This window comes from Stegodyphus dumicola, chromosome 4 (genome assembly GCF_044657685.1).
Source record: "Stegodyphus dumicola isolate Sdum_Otavi_A_Nest chromosome 4, ASM4465768v1".
Taxonomy (NCBI): Eukaryota; Metazoa; Arthropoda; class Arachnida; order Araneae; family Eresidae; genus Stegodyphus; species Stegodyphus dumicola.
Window position 1 is genome coordinate 178,790,632 of NC_140771.1, and position 13,274 is coordinate 178,803,905.

Below are 13,274 nucleotides of genomic sequence, written 5' to 3' on the forward strand. Positions count from 1 at the left end.
TGACAGAGAAATGAGATAAATTACCCAAACAGCTGTTGAATAATGTTGTGCAAAGTATGACACAGTGTGTGGAATCTTACATTACCCTCCATGATGACCATATCCCAAATTGACATTTTATGCCAGAATGCCTGTGAATGGTTTTGAATTGAATTTTTTTTATTTTTACATATTCAGCACAATATGACCATTTTGTCCTTTGAAAACTTTTCAAAACCTTCTAGATTTCAGAGCACAATAAATTATCTTTGTTTTTTCCTAGTATTCTTTCATTATTTTATTTCCCGTGGCATCCAAACACCCTTACTTTTTAACGCACTGTATAGCTGTTTATGATTTACCTGTAGCAATTATCTACCACTGTATATCTTAACTCTAAGTTACTGAAGTCTTTTTTTTTTCCTTTCAGGATCCAAATCAGTTAATTAGAGCTAGTGCACTGAGAGTTTTATCTAGCATCAGAGTTCCAGTCATAGTGCCAATAATGATGTTGGCCATCCGTGATGCTGTGAATGATATGTCTCCATATGTAAGGAAAACAGCTGCCCATGCTATCCCTAAGTTGTACAGGTTAGGTAATACTTCTGATCCCTTGTATTGCTTATAATCTTTACAACCTTTTTTTTTTTCTTTGAAGATTTTATTCTAAAAAGTCAGAGATAATGTCATAAAGTAATGTTATATACTGTATTAAAAATAAAGTGTTCTATAACTATGCTTATAATACAGTTAATTGTTTAAGATATTTTTAAGTTAGTTTCAGGAAAGGTAAAATAATGAAAGTTTGTAATTTAGTATAAAAAGGGCATAGAGGCATGGGTCTTGTATTTAATGAAAGTAGAGTAAAACAAAGTCTGAATTTAACATTATCAGATAACATTGATAGTTGCAAATTAAAGCTACTGGTAAATCATCTGATATTATTCCATCTTACATAAATTGAAGAATTAGCTGTAGAATATTCCCTTATTTGCAGAACTTGCTGATGAGCAAATTATCTTACCTCCTTTTCCCTAGTAATGTTCTGTATACTTTGCTGATAATATTATTGTTTAGACAATATTTTTATGTCACTTACATATTTTAAAATGATGATTTTTAAATAATGATTAATAATTAACATATATGTATTTTTTTAATGTGTAGCTTAGATCCAGAGCAGAAAGATCAACTGATTGAAGTTTTAGAAAAGTTGTTATCAGATAAAACAACTGTAAGTTTATTTTCCCATTTTTTATCCATGCATTTTTGCAAACAAAAATGTTCACCTCTTGTTACTGAATTTTTTATTCTTTCATTTTAAACTTTTCTGTTCCCATGTTATTTTTTAAAATTTATCATTGTCATTTGTGGTGATTAATTTCATGATCATGAACGTCTTTGAATTTTTTTTACATGTTATTTAATTTTTAGTGTTTTCAGTCAATACTTATGAAGTTTTGATAGATGTGTACATGAACATACTGGTGCTAATTTTTCATGTATATATGTTTATATATAGACAAAGGGAGAACAAAATTGGAAATTATTTCATTAACAACTATCAAAGTCATGCAGAATACTAATAATTAATATGAATAAAATAGGAAAATTTTAATCAACTCAGTAATAGTGAGGTACCTAGCAAGAAAGCAAACATAAGAAATTAATCCTGAAATCAATAGCAGATTAAATCATTAACAAAAAATTCAGTTTGAGGTGATAATTCTTTTTGTCTTTTTCAATGAACATCAACAGAGCTGCTGTTCTGGTTTATCTGAATGAATTGCTAAACTTTAATTGTAAATATGCTCTGATGAGACTTCGATGAAAATATGTTTGTATATTTTACAGTTATATATAAACAGAAAAGGGGAAAAGAAATTCAGAATTTTAAATATCGCACACATAGCTATTAATTAAAAAATTATGAACTAAAATATAAGTTGATTTTGATTGTAGCTTAGCTAAATTGTTTATCTGAATGCTAAAGTTTTCAAAAATTTACTTTTTAAATTACCAAAGGATTTAAAACAAATCATTATAAATATATCATACATTTCCAACAAATTCGTAGCTTCTTTACTGTGGTTTATTAGAAGAAAAAGGAGATATTGCAGTTTGTGGCTATAATATGTAAGTGTGTGAGCTTTCAAATACTGAGATTTTAGTAACTCGGTTTTTTGAAGTTTTTTTTATTACATTTGGAATGTTTCGTTTGTTCAGTAGCTGCCACAGTATTTATAATACCATTTGCCTGCATGGCCAGCTGCCTGAAATATTAATTATAAGAACAAAAATATATATAATGATTTAATAAGTACAACTAGTGTAATATCATGGCTTCAGGTAGTATTTCATAATAATAAGACATGAAGAACTTGGCTATTGCTTTTGTTAATCAATAATAAGCATATTGTTGGAGAAAAAAGATTTTACTGTTTGCAAACACATTGGCCTGTGGAAGATAGAAATATTTGATTTCAGGCAGTGATGGTACATTTTTTTTAAATAACTGAGTTTACTGATTAAATTCATAAGAGAAATAAATAAATATCTTATACTTTGCTGAGTGGAAACACATTTCTTTTAAATTGCTGAGTTTTCTGATTAAATTCAAAACTCGAGTATTTTACACTTTGCAGAGGAGTAACTTATTGTTTTTAAGTCACCGAGTTTGTTAATCTAAATTTCATTAAGCTCCCGCTAAATATAAATTAACTCAAAGAGAATACATGAAATTCAAAATTTGGACTTCTAAGTGCAAGTGTTCTGGTGAGGGATTACATGAGTTGATAATTTCGTAGCTCTAGGTAGTGCCATTTTTCAGCTGCAGTTCTGATACAGTATGGGAGCATACATACAATACATGTATATTCTTCATTATTTGATAACAGAAATTTTGAAAGATTAGTATATAAAATAAAAATGGAAGGGTGGTTATTAGTGATTTGAAGTAAATTTGAATTATAACAATTTTTGAACTTATTATCCTTTTGAAAATAGACTTTTTAGATATTTTTTATTCAGTCTATATATTTATGAAATTATTTTAAAAATACAGTTATTTCTGTAAGGAGGAATTTTGTCATTCAATTGTGAGATGTTTCCCATTATGGGAAAACACATACCAAACAATTTCATTCTGCAAGATATATGTGCCAATGCTGTCTGCTAAGTTAAATATATCTCTTATCTTATCTTTTTTGAGAGCAGTTCTATTTTCCAAAGAAAAAGTTTTTCTATTTTGTTCTTAATTAATTGAAATGATCAACCTAGGAGATCTACCGTATTTGGCGGCATATAAAACACACTGGCATATAAGGCGCACCCTTATTCAGAAGGCCACACACAAGGAATAAAAGTCTGAATAGTCCCTGCGAAGGCGCGTTATCACAATTACTTAAAATGTGGTTTCTTTTAGTTCTCACGTTTCGTAAAACCAAATAAACAATCATTGAATGCAATTACCAAACATATTTTTATTAAGGAAAATTAACAAAAGGCAAGCTATTTTGAACATGATATGTAAATTTCAATAATGAATAAACGGCAAGCAATCAAACATAATACAAAACAAAGCACAAACAAACAAAAAAAAAAAAAAAAAAAAAGATTCAAGGAAAACGTTGCCTATTATGAAATTAGACTTAAATCACTTTCAAAACCATAAAAATCCTTTTCACTATCATCATCATCGAAAATGAGAATATCGTCATCACTACTGTTTCCATCATCGCTAGCATCACCTTCTTCGAATAATGCATCGTCTTCTATTCCGTCAAGAGCATTACTGATTCTGCATTTCTTAAAGGACTTAACAATTACTTCAGCCTTTACGTCCTCCCAAGATCTTTTTACCCACTTGTGAAATACAGGGCCGCTTCATTCTACCTGAGCCTGTGAGGGCGTGATGTGTCTCTCCTATCCACTTGTTCCATCGTTCTCGCACTTTTTCCATAAATGGCTTATTCACCAATACATCTAAAGGCTGCAATTGGCTAGTCAGTCCACCAGGAATGGCAGCTATCTGGGTTTTTAATTCCCTCACTTTATTCTTTATGGTTTCAGTTCTGTGGGCGCTAAACTGATCCAAAACCAAAAGACAGGGTTTTCTTAAGAGTCCACCAGGTCACCTCGCCCATATGTTCTGTAACCACAGTTTCATTACAGCTTCGTCCATCCAGCCTTTTGGATGAACATGAATAATTACACCCGCTGGAAGTTTTTCTTTCGGATGAGTTTTTCTTTTGAATATGAAAAACAGTGGTAGTTTTGTGCCATCAGCACAACATGTTAGAACTACCGTATAACGGATTTTTTCATGACCTATGGTTTTTATGGTTATTGATTTAGACCTTTAATACTCACAGTCTTGTTGGATGGTACATCAAATGTGAGGGGAATTTCATCCATATTTCCTTTTTGACAGAGCTCAAAAGAAGTTTTCTTGCGTGCATTTTTAACAAACGTATGAAATGCTAGTATTTTGTCTTCATAATCTGCTGGCATTTTTTGTGCAATAGTTGTTTTTTGTGCACATTGATAAGCTTTGCCTTTTCATGAACCTGTAGCACCAGCCCTCAGACCCTGAAAAGTTCTGATTCCCATGTTTTTCTGCAAATCCTTTGGCCTTATTGATTATCATTTTGGTTGAAACACTTATCCCAGATTTCCTCTTATCTATAACCCATGTTTTTACGGCATTTTCAAGTTCAGGCCAAGATGGAGCTGGGCATCGAAGGTTATGTTTTTGTTTTTAGCAGTCTTCAGTTGATCTTCCTGCAGTCGCCAAGTACGTATCATTTTTTCGGTAGGTGGTGGACCAGAATGCCTTGCTGCTGCTCTGTTTCCATGCACTTTGGCGTAGTTTAACATTCCTAGTTTATACTGAATCGTATTGTTTAATATCCTGTTTCCTGTAGTCATATTTTTCAGGGTATTTTTTTAAACAAGCACCGATACCGACACGTTTATACAGAGTAGCACCGATACCGACACGTGTGTCGGCTGAGTCAAAGAAATTCTATGTAAAGAAGAAAAGGCTCCGTAGACGTAATGTGACCGTCGAAACTGTTTGAACTTCGACATCAGCTTCGAGCTTTGGCGCTTTTCGGCGACAGATATTTCACGCATGCGCAAAATAATTATGGCAGATGTAGAAAAAGTTATGTGTGTCTAGACCTTTATCTGGGCTAAAAGTAACATTCAGTATTGAAAGTTAACCTGTGTCTTTCACGTTTAAGACACAGGTAACTTTTTTGAGACCAAATTTAAGAAAAAAAGCGTGTCTTATATGCCGCCAAATACGGTATTTCTTTTATTTAAAAAGTTGTTTAATTGTAGTTGAAATGAACTGATGGCAAGAAATGTTTTCATGCTGTAAGTATCAAGTTGGTGCATATACTTCTTTAGAGAAAATTATTTAGTATAGATTTTCCTATAATGGAAAATATTCCAAATTTATATTTATGTAATAAATGCTAAATGAAACATTACGAAGTTGAAAAATATAAATTATTCAGGCTATAAAAATCTAGAATTATTGATTTTTATTGATCCCATGAAATACTTTAATTCTAATACTTATTTAAATTTGATTTAATTCTTCACAAATATTTAATATTTTAAACTTAATAATTGTAAATAAAATTACGTATTCATAGACATTTAAAATTCTTTTCATTTTTTACAGCTTGTCATGGGCAGTGCAGTTATGGCATTTGAAGAAGTGTGCCCAGAACGGATTGATTTGATTCATAAAAATTATAGGAAGCTATGCAACCTGTTGGTTGATGTGGAAGAATGGGGTCAGGTTGTTATTATGAATATGCTGATACGTTATGCACGGACACAGTTTACAGATCCAAATAAATATGTAAGTATTTTTATTGTTTGTATATAGTAATGAGACAATTACTGCAATTTTAGTCTGGGCATTGTGGAGTAATGGTAATTGTTTTCATAATTTTTGACTGTTTGCAGGATGATGGTAAAGAAGGAGAGGAAAAACCTTTTTATGAATCTGATAATTCTCACAGTAAGGATGATGATGAAATTAAGGATAAGAAAGCTTATGTTATGGATCCAGATCATCGATTATTACTGAGAAATTGTAAGCCTTTACTTCAAAGTAGGAATTCTGCCGTAAGTTTGTTTTGATGGCTTTTGGATGTGTTTAAAATTGTTGTTTTGATTTTTTTGAAAAGTTGGCTTTTGTATGTTAATTTATACCTGGTATTGCCAAAAATATCATTTCTAACTCTAATTCCTTTAAGCATTTGGCAAACATAGAATTTTTCCAGATTCTTCTAGAAAGACGAGATTTTGGGCGGGGTGGGGGATAAGGGAAGTCTGGATGGCTTTTTTTTTTTTTTTTTGTTCAACATTAATTTCAGATCGATTAGAGCTTAGGCATAATAGCGTTGCATCATATTTTTCTCACCATTTCCCTGCAGGAAAATTCTCAGAACAACACTTTTTTATCTTGTGCTTTGCATAATACATTTACAGTGATCCCTAGTTTTTCGCGGTTAATGGGGACCAGAACCTTCCGCGAAAGCTGAAAAACCAAGAAGTAGGATTTGCTCCTATGAATTTTTGTGTATGCAGATACAAGAATGTTTTAAATATGTAAACAGTATTTTATACATTTAAGACAAAAATTACAACATTATACGTATTTACTTAAAAGTGTCAGTGCTAATTAATAAGGTTAATTACAAAACCTTATACAGTAATAGACATTAATCAACATTGCTTTCTGAGAGAGGCGAAGAGTCTTGTGTTGGTGGTGGAGGAGAGGCTCCCACTTGACTCGTGGAAGCTTTAGGCACACTTGGAGACGCTTCTGCTGGAGGCACTTTTACCTTGGAGAGAAACATGGTGATGCATAGTTGTCTTTGTTTTTTCTTTTCCACAAAATTCCCCTGTACAAGGACATAACCCCGTCAACACGATTGCTGAACTCGACAGCTCGAACCATATTGTCGTCAATGTCTTGTGCAAATTGTTGCGTCACTCTTGCCATGTGTTGCAGATTTTCCAGAGTGAGGCCACGCTTTTAAGTTTCTTTTTATTCCTCTTCGTTTTCTTCCTCACTTGCAGACTTTGTCACCTCAAGGAGGTCTTCATCGGTCAGTGGGTCCGAGTGGCAATCTATAAGGGCGCTGATGTCTTCTTTTGTCATGTTGACAAATTCTTCATTCCTTATGATGTGAGCCAGCCTCACTGCCTTCTTCCTCGCTGAGTGATGAAAAACATGCACAATTTACAAACATATAAGAATAAAGAAACTGAGATTACTGAGCCAAGTAACAGAGTGGAATTTTTTAATTATTTTAACTTTTTTTTTATTATTTTAACTTTAAATTTACTTTTTTACGTATATACATGTTTGTTTAAATCTATAAATACACATATATTTATATACTTTTGGTGTGGCCGATTGCAATCAAAATATGAGGTGCATATCTAATCATTATAGCAATCCTATATACAAAATTTCAACTTTCTGAGGCTACTCTTTTTTCAGTTATACGAGATACGCACGTACACACAGACACCATGAAAAGTTCTCTTCAGAATTAATTTTAAATCAGTTTTATAATTTTTTTGAAGGAAAAGAGTATTTTATTCTGTCCTTACATACAGATAAAACGCAAAAACATCATTAAATTGCATTCGATAGCGGTCAAAATGGATATTTTCATTGAAATATGCTGCCTGAAACTTTTCGTGATTAATTCAATTAATTCAGTTCTCACTTCGCGAGAAGGCAAAAATACATAAAAACTCAAAATATCTATATTAAAAATTACGAAGTAAATCTTAAACACTTATTTCCTCGAAAAAATTCCAGAAAGAATTAAGCATGTTTTAATTGGTAATAATAAATGAATGCATTATCTTTGTTGTTGCGAAGCTAAGTTTCTCTAGATTGGCAACAAATCCACTAGTCTCCTGTTTCAAATGTAAGCATCAATGGCCGCCATTAAAAAAAGGCTTAGCGGCACTTAGACAACTTTAAAATTGTTGATAATTCTAAAAATATTGCATACAGATTTTATTACAGGCATAAAAACCTTAACCGGAAGATAAAAACAACATAATACAATCATTTTTAAAGCAAAAAATGTACAATTTACAAACATATAAGAGTAAAGAAACTGAGATCACTGAGCCGGGTAACAGAGTGGATGTTTGGTTCGGTCAATTGCAACCAAACTACGAGGTGCACATACATGTTATATCAGTCTTATATACAAAATTTCAACGTTCTGAGGCTACTCGTTTTTGAGTTATGCGAGATACGTATGTACATACGTTCGTACAGACGCCACAAAAAATTCTCTTCAGAATTAATTTTAAAGCAGTTTTATAATTTTTTTGAAGGAAAAGAGTCTTTTATCCTCCCTGTATGTATAGATGTCACATTAAAAACATCGTTAAATTGCATTCGATAGCGGTCAAAATGGATATTTTCACTGAAATATGATACCTGAAATTTTTCGCCATCATAATACTTCTTCTTCACTTCATACATGGAAGTAAAAAGGTGACTTTTGTTTGTGAAATGCAAAGAGAGAGTAAGACGCATCGAGTGTCAGGAGTGTCTGTTGTCTTTCCCATTCTGTAATAATGCTTATTTTAGAAGTTACAGCATTACTTATTTTAATTGACCAAGATGTTAAGTTTTTAAATAAATCTAAAATGGCAACCTGTCGTAGTTTTTCCATCATGTTACAATATCTCTTAAATGTTACAATATTCGTATTGTTTTATGATGAGCTGGACAAGAACAGCAAAACAGTGCATTTGAAGGATTAATAATTTTCTGTGACCATATGTTGCTGGAAGCAATCAATTGGTAGAAACTTTCTTCGATACCCTGCGTAAAAGTACTTAGAGGTGTATTTTAGCTGCTCCTGAATTCTTTGAATCAAAGTTAACTATATAGCAATGTCTTCAGGAGGGAGACCTTCTTGTGAGGAAGTCCATGATGTATGTTCAGTTTATGGTATTTGAAGAAAGTATATCTGAATTTTTATGAAAAATATTAGTTGACATAACACAATGGCACACAATAGGGAACTCTTTGTTGCATTTAATAACTGAACATGTATCAGTCCTGAAGAGAAGCAGGAACTCAAAATCCTTCTGCTAACATTAGGGACTGTGAGTAATAAATCCATAGGAAATATAATACAGTCAAAAGTCGTTAATCCGGACTCGTCAGGACTTCAGCAATTCCGGATTATCGATTTTTCTGGATTATAGATCATCAGTTTAAATCTGGTAAGATGGCATGCAGAAATTATAAAATTAAAAATATGAAACCGTAATTTATGAAATAAAGAACAATTATGATCTAAAGGGTATCAAAATTTACAAAAAAAAAAAAAAAAAAAAAAAAAAAAAAAGCTTAATATTTATTTGTTTACTTTATTAAACATTTCTTTCAATGTAAGTTGTTTAAGTTGCTTCGTTTTATGTGATAATACTTTCTCTTTAATTCTATAAACAGACAAAATTTCTTCTTCAGTTACAAAGTTCCGCTGTTAAAGTCCTATAATTGCTGTGTCGAGAATACCGACTAATTTGTCAATCAAAATTTTTTCGTTTTCAATAACCTCTGTATCACTTTTTTCTTTATTGGAAGCAAATTATAATGACGAGGAATTTGATTTAAATCATATCAAAGACGGAGTACATTGAGATGAAATACCACATTTAGTAAGGAATTATAAGCGAAATAAAATAAAAACATCTGCACGAAGATAAGGATAGTGCTGACAGATTAACTTCCAATTCATTGAGCGCCGCGGCGTTTCGGCGTTTTCCCCCCAGGCCGCAGAGCAGCGTGGCCGCAGAGCAGCGTGAAATTGATAAACAGATTTCGGAATGATTTGAGAAACGAAGGATATGCCTTTATCCATTTTTTGCAGCAATTCCACTTTTTGTTTAATGGACTTCTAAACATACTTTCGCTTTGTAGATCCTTTACATATTAGTAAATATATATCGGAAATTCTATTTGACATAATTGAAAGTTCAAGCTTACTTTTATAAAATTGCTCTTACAGTCTGCAAAAAATAATAAGCCGGATCCAATTTGAAGATTCAGGAACAACACAATCTGCAACATTAACTGAATTAGATAATTTTAGCTTAGCTTATACCATCCGTTATACATTAAACGCGCAAGCGTAAATGTATTACGCGCATGCGCACATGCATATTCGCAGAGGTAAAAGTCTTGCGTCAACGCGACGCATGCGCAGAAAGTTTATTGCTTTGAGGTCCGGATTATAGGTCATTCCGGATTATGGGTGTCCGAATTAACGACTTTTGACTGTATTGAAGACATCATGATATCCAAATTTATTTCCCAGCATGTGTGATAAACATGTGTAATTAAAGGCATACTAACTGCAAGAAATATTAAGATGAAATCTTAGAACCCTGCATAAAAGTACTTAGAGGTGTATTTGTTTATTTTTATGATTGATAATAAATATACTAAACTTAAAGCTGAAATATGAATGAATTCCTTGAAAGTCAGAGGCTAAGGAGGCCAGCCAGATCTCTAAATTTAAACCTGAAAGAAAATTCTGGATGTACTACACATGGTAATTTCAAAGCATGCATGTTTTTAAAGAATCCATTGACTTAACAAATGCTTTAGAGCAGGAATGGGACCCATCACTTCAAGTTATAGTTATCACATAACATTTTGGCATTTATGATTTAAGTTTTATCAACATAGTTTCATGTTAATACTTTCCTTTGTCTGTTTTCTTCTCATAAAACTCACTAAAATCAAAATTTTATACAAATTTTATGGTAAGTAGCATAGTTTAAAGCTAGGACATAATTTTTACAAGCAGCTCAGTGGAATTAGTTCCAGATTACTGCCATCGTATTGAAGAAATACTCGTATATTAGGAATTTAGAACTACTAAATGTTTGGTGAAATTCAGTAAATGTTAGAAAGTTATATATTGATATAATGTGATGTAGATCTTAGTCGATTTTTGTTGTTGCAGTCACATCTTAATGTTAACATACCAACAAAGTAGCTATAGTTGTCTGTTGATAAGAAATAGTAAAGTTTAGTGTGTTTTTATTTTTAATTGTGTTATCTGACGTCATAGCTAATAAAATTTGGTGCTTACTTATTAATGCAGTCACCTTCTAATCAAGCTTTTCAGAATGTTCCGAACTGTGTCAACTTGTATAAACAGCAATCTTAAGCGTTAGAAGGAATGCTACTACACTGGTGTGCAAAAATTAAGGACGAAGTCGAAAAATTAGCATATCAGCTGAACGAAGAGGCAGAGCAGACAGAAAGACCAATCAGGAGATTAAGTAAGGTGATGTACGGTAGCACATGCGCAGATATGCAGGTAGACGTAATGGGGGAGTGTCTGAGTAGTATAAAGCATGTTGTCAGTGTAAGATCAGTATTTCTGGCAAAGAGATTGCACGCCGTATAGCAGTTAATCATCCCTCGAATATCATTGAAAGGGACAGGTATGGAGGTGGCGGTGTTCTCGTTTGGGGAGGCATCATGCTTGGTAGTCGTACAGACCTTCACATCTTCGACGCAGGTTCAGTCAACGGGACCCGTTATTATAACGAGATTCTTCTTCTATATGTGCGTCTTTTTAGAGGCGCTATGGATCCGCAGTTCCTTTTCATGGACGACAATGTATCATGTCATCGCACAGTAGCTGCCGAACAGCTCTTAGAGAGTGAGGATATTGAACGTATGGATTGGCCGGCATGATCTCCGGATCTCAATCCCATCAAGCATATATGGGATTTTCTAGGCAGACGCTTGGCAGCTCGTACCTTACCACCAGTAACGATTCCGGAGCTTCGATTGGCGCTGCAAGACGAATGGGCAGCAGTGCCTCAACAACTCATTGACACCCTCATTCTCAGCGTGGGCAGACGCTGTGAAACCTGCCTAGCAGTCAGGGGAGATCATATCCCCTATTAAAGACCGGATGTTTCTTGCTGGACACCCATCACAGGGATGTTTCGGCCTTCAGTCGCTTTGCGCTCCATGCTACTTTTTCAATAAAGCTTCTTTTTATCCCTCTGATTTCTCTTTTAGTAAGTGTTGCTTACATTACTCATGTCCTTACATATTGGGGATCTTACGGTATTAAATGTGTTGATTTGGAAAGCTTTCGTACAAAGTTATATGAAAAAACCGTCTCGTCCTTAATTTTTGCTCACCAGTGTATTTTTATATGTGATCTGTTAGTTATATTCTAAGTTCCAATGAGTTTTACCAACAATGTGTGATATTTTTGTCTTAAAATCAATTTTAAAATATACATTTGTGGGATTTGCTATGAATGTAAAATTTCTGTAGGAATACAATTGCTGCAAAATTGGGAAAGAGAACAATTTTTTTGGATCTGTTATTAAATAAATCCCCCAAGAAGAAATTTTCACCAGAACAATAAAAAAATAGAGAAGGGGGTGAAAGGAAAATGATTGTCAACCAGCCAGTAAATAAATATAAAGTAAAATATGTTGGTAATAATATGCATATATGTAGTAAATAATACTTTCCAAATAAGTCATGATTTTTTCTTCTGTAAAAACTGCTAAACTATGCCAGTTTGGTTGCACTAATATGTAATTACTTAAAGTTTGGTGTTAGTTTTTTACTTTTAGTTAAACAATAACAAATATGATAACTTGCTAACCAAGCATAACTTTTTATGGTCAGCCAATTAGGTTTGAGGACAAGCAGTATCTTTTTATGCCTTAAAAATTATGTTGTTAGTTAAAACTTGAAATAACAACTTTTGTCCCCCTTTTCCTTCTATTCTCTGTTTAGCACAAAATCCTTTAGTGACGTTTTTGCTAGAATTAAACATAATTGCTTACCTATTAAACTCAAAATTTTAGCTTTAAATCATACAAATTTCTTTCTCACTTACTTTCTTCAGTATTTTACCAAGTAATTTATTTAAAAATTTCTTGGTTAGACTAATTCCTGATTTTAAAACAATATATGTAAGTATTTATGTTATTTAGCCAAATTGCATTCACTTTCATTGAATTATGTTTGAAAGTGTAAACATAATCTGTCCAAGAAAATTGGCTTTCAGTGGGGTGTAAAAGTAATTTTGGACCCCAGCAATAAGAGAAAGGAAAGTGTTTGAAAGAAGGGCTGCATTAGCTATCATTACTGGAAAAATTATTATTCCAATTGTGCAAAATTATCAGCTAAAATTTGTATAAATTATTAAGGATTCCTTAATTATTCT

General features: G+C 32.7%; 1 protein-coding gene across 3 annotated transcripts in view; it reads left to right on the forward strand.

The window, feature by feature from the left end:
* The window catches only part of rb (adaptor related protein complex 3 subunit ruby), a 107,130-nt gene that overhangs the window by 20,320 nt on the left and 73,536 nt on the right, over positions 1 to 13,274 (forward strand). For 2 of the 3 annotated variants that reach the window (XM_035365860.2, XM_035365861.2), the window contains exons 6-9: positions 410 to 570; positions 1,147 to 1,213; positions 5,675 to 5,857; positions 5,965 to 6,126. In XM_035365860.2, coding sequence (XP_035221751.1) covers positions 410 to 570; positions 1,147 to 1,213; positions 5,675 to 5,857; positions 5,965 to 6,126 — 573 coding nt within the window. Of the gene's footprint in view, positions 1 to 409; positions 576 to 1,146; positions 1,214 to 5,674; positions 5,858 to 5,964; positions 6,127 to 13,274 lie in introns of those variants that run through there. The other variant, XM_035365862.2, reaches the window with a different exon arrangement.